Genomic DNA, 6,998 nt, shown 5'->3' with positions numbered 1-6,998 from the left:
GTTATGCCGTTATAAAGGAAATCAAAAGAAATGCAATTGCATACAAAGTATTGGCAATGTTGAACAGTTTGCCTTACAGAAGGTCTGCCAAGCAGTGTGTCCAGATGTGATCCTTGAAATTCAATATCTGGTATGACTGCAGATATGCAATGACTCTTCTTCTCTGAAACAACAGACTTTTTTCTTTGAAAATGATCGCATACTCATAAATACCAGCCCCCAGCCACCAGTCATTGCACATAAGAATAATATTCTTCAAGTTCATCACTAGCCAGCAGTATCAATATCCTGAACCACAACAGGATATAATTGGGAAGAAATGAAAATCACTCATTATTACAAACCAAGTGATAAACAGAAATGGAAGGGGGGGGGGGGGGGGGGAGGAGCAAACAAAGATACAACCAGACGGGAAACCAGACAATAAATAACATATTAGATGTCAGATGCAAAAACGCTTTTAAGGAAAGAATGAGTAGAAAGGCTACATCTGGTGGTAAACAAAGCGAAGTACCTTATGCCCTTCTCCCACATCATATAGTAAAAAGTATGTCTCAGGAATATTTCCTTCCTCCTTCATTCTAATAGAAAGATATTCCATAAATTTATGGATTTCTTCAGTTTGGGGGTGTGCTTCATCTCCCACCAAGAACTCATGGACCTTTCCTTTGATCTTGATCTTACTAGAACCTGGTAATTTAACCACCCCCTTGTCATCCATAGCCATTCTGATCTTCTCCACTTCGTCCCACATCCCATTGGTGGCATAGATGTTGGCCAATGTTACATAGGTTGCTGCATTCTCAGGCTCTATTTCAAACAATGCTTCAGCAGCTCGTTTTGCCAGTCTAAGATTTCCATGAAGTCTACAACCACCAAGTAATGACGCCCATAAGAACTTATCAGGCTTGATTGGCATATTATTAATAATCTCTTCAGCTTTCTTAAATTGTCCAGAACGACCAAGCAGGTCAACTATGCAAGCAAAATGATCAGTTGTGTATGTCAACCCATGTTCCTCTTTAATTGTACGAAAATACTCTAGACCTTTATCCACTAATCCAGCATGGGTGCATGCAGAAAGGACCCCAACAAAAGTAACACTATCGGGCCTAGTGCCTGATTTGAGTAGCAATTCAAAGTAATGAACGGCCTCCAGTGGTTGACCATTCTGTGCATAACCAACAATCATGGAAGTCCAGGAGACCACATCTGGTTGAGGCATTGTTTTGAAAACTTTTTGTGCACTCTCAATGTTTCCACACTTACAATACAGATGGACAAGTGCACTAGCAGCAAATGAGGATGGATCAAACCCAATCCGAGTCATGTTCGCGTGGACCTGTTTCCCAACATCCTCTGCAGCTTGAGACGAGCAAGCAGTCAGAATCCCAGCAAATGTATACTCATTAGGTTTGACCCCTGATGTTAAAAGGTCGGAGAACAACTCAAACCCTTCTTTCATCCTCCCACTTTCAAGGTATCTTCCTATCATTGTAGTCCATGAAACAACATCTTGGTCCAACATCTTATCAAAGATGTGCCGGGCCTCATCTATACTTCCACATTTACCATACATATCTGACAATGCACTCCAAACTATGTCATCTGAATCCAACTGCGTTCTAAGTATATGACCATGAATCTCTTTCCCACTCCTTAGGCACCGAAGCGCAGCAGAAGCTGCAAGAGCACTGGACACAGTGAATTTGTTAGATTTTAGATTGTCGGTTCTTTGCATTTCTCTATACAATTCCAAAGATTCCCTGGGCTGGTCATTGCGAGCATACCCAGAGATCATTGAACTCCAAGAAAAATTATCCCTCTCGGGCATTTCTTCGAATAGTTGGCGAGCTTTGTTAAGCTGACCCATCTTTGTATAACCCGCAATCATGGTGTTCCAAGAACACAAATCCGTATCAATCATTTCATCAAACAGTTTCTGGGCATCGACAAGGCTGTCACACTTTGAGTACATGTCAAGAAGGCGATTACAGATAAACACCCCAGGAACGAAACCAGAACTCTTAATGTGGTTATGGACCCTTCTGCCCTCCTGAAGAGCTCGTTGTTGAAGGCATAGTTGTAGAAGGGAAGAATATATTGAAGCAGTAGCGCAGGTCAATGAATGATCTAAAACATCAAGGATTTGACTTGTTTGCCTTAATGGTCTCTGTAGGAATAGAACTTCTATTGCTTCTTTCAATTTCTTCTCTCTACAGAGGCGGCTTATGACACTGAGATCACTGTCTGAATTTAAGAATAGGTTTTGAGCGAGAGGTTTCTTCAAGTGAGTCTGTGCTAATGAGGATACACATCTCCGGTGAATTTGAGTTAGATAAGTAGAAGCTTCGTTTTTCATGGAATTTAAAAAATAACACATTCTTTCTGTCTACAGAGATGGAAGCCGATCATGCAGAGGTGCATTAGAAAAATGAAGGCTTTGAATGAAATACTAAACTTAGTAATCAATGCGGGTAAGGGTGTCAAAACCTAACCCGAATCGTTAAAACCGGACCGAATCGGCCCAAACCAAAGCTTAATGGGCTGTGTTTGGGCTAAACAACTTCAACCCGCAATGGTTTGGGCTGGGCCGGGCCAGCCCGTGTGTGGCCCGCTAGCCCGAACCGTTTGGCACGAAACCAGCCCGAACCCGAACCAGCCCATTAAACCCGTTATAAAGAAATAAAATAAAATAAATTTAAATGTAAAAGACAAGAAAACCCCCAAGTATCCATTTGTTTTCTTTTATTATTTTGATTTGGAATATACAAACAATAAGCTTGTTAAAGCCTTTGCCATTTGGAAGATGGGTTTAGTAAATATTTAGCAAATGTATTATAATTTGAAAATCTTTTAATGTTTTATTTTGATCCATTTTTAAAAGCGTCAAGAAGAAGGAGGAAAATAAGCAGAAACAACCCATTAAAATTCATCATGATGCCAGTTTTCTTTTGTATATTAGTTCTATAAATTTTATAAATCTTTGTAGAAAAAAGTTTTTGATTGTAAATACCCAACCCAAAAGACTTGGAGATAACTTAATGCTTATATATGTTCACATACTCTTGATAAATCTCACATATTAACAAGGTACTCAAAACATACCGCTAGTAAACCCGAACCCAAACCGTTAGTAAACCCAATTCTAAACCATTAGCCCAAATCATTAGTCAGCCCGAACCCAAACCGCACCCCCCCTTTTTTTTTTTGTTGTTTTGAGTGTTTTTCAGCCCGAAACCGTTAGGCCCGGCCCGAAACCGCCCCAACTCGAACCGTAGATACCCCTAAATGTGGGTTTCACTTGACCAATTCGTTACTTGATACTAGACCTGTAAATGGGTAGACCAAATTCACTTTCGAATTCGTATTTGTATTCGTTTAAAGATGTCCATATTCGGGATTTCTCTTACCGAAAAATATCCATATCGGTCCGTCAAGCAACCGGATTCGGATTCGAATTATTGCTTATTAGATAATATCCGAATAAAAATTTATCAATATTCAACATTTCTTTCTCTAAAAAGGGATGATTATCGGATTCGGAAACCGATGATCGGTAATCAAATAATCGGAAATTAATCAGTTATAATAAAGTATTAAATACTTTTTTCTAGAAAAGGAATTAATAATCAACCTCCGAAACCAGTAATTGGTAATCCGTAATCAAAAATTGGAAATTGGGATTTTTTTTTTTTTTGATAATTACCAATCAATAATCGGATAGTTTATCAAATTCGATTATTATCGAATATCCAATAAAGTTCTGGATTTGAATTCGGATGCCTCCTCTAAATTTCTAGCGGATTCAGATTCGGATTTGGATAGCGATTTTGCTAATCGAATTCGGATTCGAATACTGGTGTATTCAAGCCGAATCCGATCCGTTTACAGGTCTACTTTAAACCTTGTCCCACTGCCCAAAAATATGTTTTTATCTCTGGCAGAAGAAAGCTGAGTTGCAAAGTCAAGTTCGCCATCTACATGCATTTATGGGATACACATGAACATGACTAGACTAGTGCTACTCAAAACACATATATGAATAGAAATTCGCATCTATGAAACCACAAAAAACGAGAAAAAGATATTATGACAACTTGACAAGGAATTAGTAAACTTACCTTGAAAGTTGGCTTAGCTTCTGCTTTTGAAGTGACTGGCGTAAATTGAAATCCAACTTTGCAAGCTTCAATAGAGTTTCATCCCTTGTCTCCAGTTTTTTTTTTGTAGATAGAGGTGTAATGTCTTTCTTCTAATCTTGACATACCTTTGTGGAGGCCGGGGCTGTGTCAATGCATGGATCACTTGTGCTGCAAGAGGAGGCTTTAAATCATCAACTATAGATTTAAGTTGAGAGGTTGTGAATGCCTGTGCTTCATCTAGAATATCTTTGCCCTGTACCCTAAAATGTGTAGCTTCATATATACAAGGATAGCAAGCCAAGCACATAAAGGATTAAGTCCCCCTTGAAGTTTCCTTTCTTGTTCTTGAACTTATCGAAAATGTTTGCAAGGAAATTGGAAGCTTGATAGTGAGATAACCAAAATGAGTGTTCATTTCACTTACTACAGAAGACTCTATACCCTTGTTGCCTTAGTAACCGAAACCAAAGAGAGAGAACCAGCTTCGAATTTTGAATCAAATGTTGGTGTGCACTAGCTAGCTAGGAGAAAAAGAAAGAAGTTCAAACATCTTCCTGTACATAAAATTATCAAACAGGAATCCAAAAAGGAGGAAGACCTATGATGCCCAGGAGTCCAGGACACCGAGTTAGGGCCATGGCATGGAATTTATGAACCCTGGAGGAGGAAACGAAAAACATGCATGGTTTAATTGTACCTTCCCGCGTACAGTATAGTGTTTCTTTAGCCCAATGAGTTGTGACATGTTCTAGCCATACCTTACCTTAGACTGATGTCTTACAGCAATACAACATTAACAACAAATAATTTGTCTCCTAAATGGCGTCTGTTATATGGATTTTTGCCTTCTAATCTATTCTTTTTGAAACTATACTAAACACGGATTCGAGCTATGCATCACGTATCACTTCTCTAAGGTTATCTTTGGTCAGCCGTTAGTTCTTTTAATTCCTTCAATTCGAATTAAATCTTTTCTCCTTACAGAAGCATTTACTGGCCTCTATTGAACACGGCAATGGGTGCCACATCTAAATAAATTTGTTAAAGAAAAAGAAAGCTGGTAAGGTCTTATAATTAGGACGTCCCATGCCTATTGTAGTTGAAATGCATTAAACACAGTCTTCGTATTGAGGAGCCTGTCATTCGAATTATAAGTTACAACTGTATCGTTATAATAGTTAAAATGGAAGATTAAGGTCCCTTTTTCTATGTATTAGGCTTTGCAACACATTATCTTTCCTCGTATAAAACTTTTAAGCCATGCATTAATGCTTATACTTAATAATATTTCTATCATCCTCCTTTATGGTCATCATCCAACTATTGGAAAATTAAAGTGGTCCATCCATTTTTCTTTTTATTAGTAAAATCCATCCATACATTTTAGGCGTATGGTGATTACTAAGAGATGTTTGTTTCATTGTCGTTGGTCCCATTTGCTTGGATAGTTCTTCAAAATAAAAACAAGAAACTTTTAACTATCCCTCAAAACCACCACTCATTTGAGAGAAATATTCCTGACTAATGGGAGAGGTATTGAAGGAAAGAAAGGCCAACAACCAAACCAGTCCTATTTTTATGTTAACATACAAATGAAACAAATATAGGGAAAATCATTCATGAAATGAACGACTGGACAGAAGACAACAAAACACACCTCTTGTTTATGGACACAAGTTTTCCATTCACTATCACCTTTAAGATTTTGGGTGGTGCTCATAAAAGGAAATCCATACCCTTGGATCTTTTTCTCGTCAAGGATAAGCAATATGCTCTTCTGATGCTTCTCAGTGCACAATCAGAGAACTTATGTAAGAACTCTGAACTCCAGTGGTTCTCACGTCTAATCAATCTTTGTCAACATTCAAAGGTGGGTCATTCTACTATTATGTGGTTGAAAAATGTATGGTTCTCCTCTGAATTGGTAGTGATCCAAACTCCACACACTTTATAAAACCAAGTAATTGTTATTTATATTTATTGAAATACAAAACCTTTTTTTTTTTTTTTTTGGAATCTAAAGAGTTTATATATAGGGTGGGAGGAATATTACTAATATAGGTGCCGCCGGATGGATGCGAACCCAGGACCTCCCCGTGGGAAGTTGGACTTTTAACCGCTCTACTAATCCACCATTGGGGTGGGCTTTCATGGTAAGTTAATCACAATTTTCACCTATAGAGACTAGTTGTCTTCAAACTTGTATCTTATTTTGTCTTAATTTTATCTTTGTTAATTGTGTAGCTAATAATCTATCGTACCAGTTCCTTGGATTTTTGTTTGGTGAACTTTTAGTTCTTTTGTCGCATCTCTTTTTAATTTTCAGAAATATATTTCTCAGGTAAAATTCTGATCCTTTTGTTTCTATATATAAAAGTTATGAAACATGTTTTTGTGTAAAACAATCATGAAATGAAAGCCATAGATTTTTGTTGGTGTAAAATTATCTAAGGACACCTAAGACAATGAAACTACACAGGTGGGCTCACTTTCCTATATTATGGCTATCTTTTTTTATATTATTATTATTATTATTATTATTATTATTATTATTATTATTATTATTATTATTATTATTATTATTATTATTATTATTATTATTATTATTATTATTATTATTATTATTATTATTATTATTATTATTATTATTATTATTATTATTATTATTATTATTATTATTATTATTATTATTATTATTATTATTATTATTATTATTATTATTATTATTATTATTATTATTATTATTATTATAATTTAGAAGTATATGATTAGTCCACCTTGCTATTAATTTTTAAGATAGTTAATCCCAAGATTTGAAGTGGTGCGACAAATTTTCAATTTTTGAACAGAATT

The 6,998-nt window shown here is 36.3% G+C and overlaps 1 protein-coding gene across 1 annotated transcript; it reads right to left on the bottom strand.

Moving 5' to 3' along the window:
* Positions 1 to 218: 218 nt before the first annotated feature.
* LOC149025752 (pentatricopeptide repeat-containing protein At4g37170-like) lies at positions 219 to 2,406 on the bottom strand. Its single transcript, XM_089143183.1, has 2 exons — positions 515 to 2,406; positions 219 to 288 (listed from the first exon to the last, which is right to left on the bottom strand). Exons 1-2 carry the CDS (start codon positions 2,381 to 2,383, stop codon positions 268 to 270), a joined length of 1,890 nt encoding a protein of 629 aa, XP_088999309.1. The 5' UTR covers positions 2,384 to 2,406; the 3' UTR covers positions 219 to 267.
* Between the last annotated feature and the right edge of the window lie 4,592 nt (positions 2,407 to 6,998).

Source organism: Hakea prostrata, chromosome 2 (assembly GCF_041222555.1).
Source record: "Hakea prostrata isolate BN-2017 chromosome 2, UWA_Hpros_2, whole genome shotgun sequence".
Taxonomy (NCBI): domain Eukaryota; kingdom Viridiplantae; phylum Streptophyta; class Magnoliopsida; order Proteales; family Proteaceae; genus Hakea; species Hakea prostrata.
Note: the sequence above shows the minus strand (reverse complement) of the source record. Positions and strands in the feature narration are given on the sequence as shown.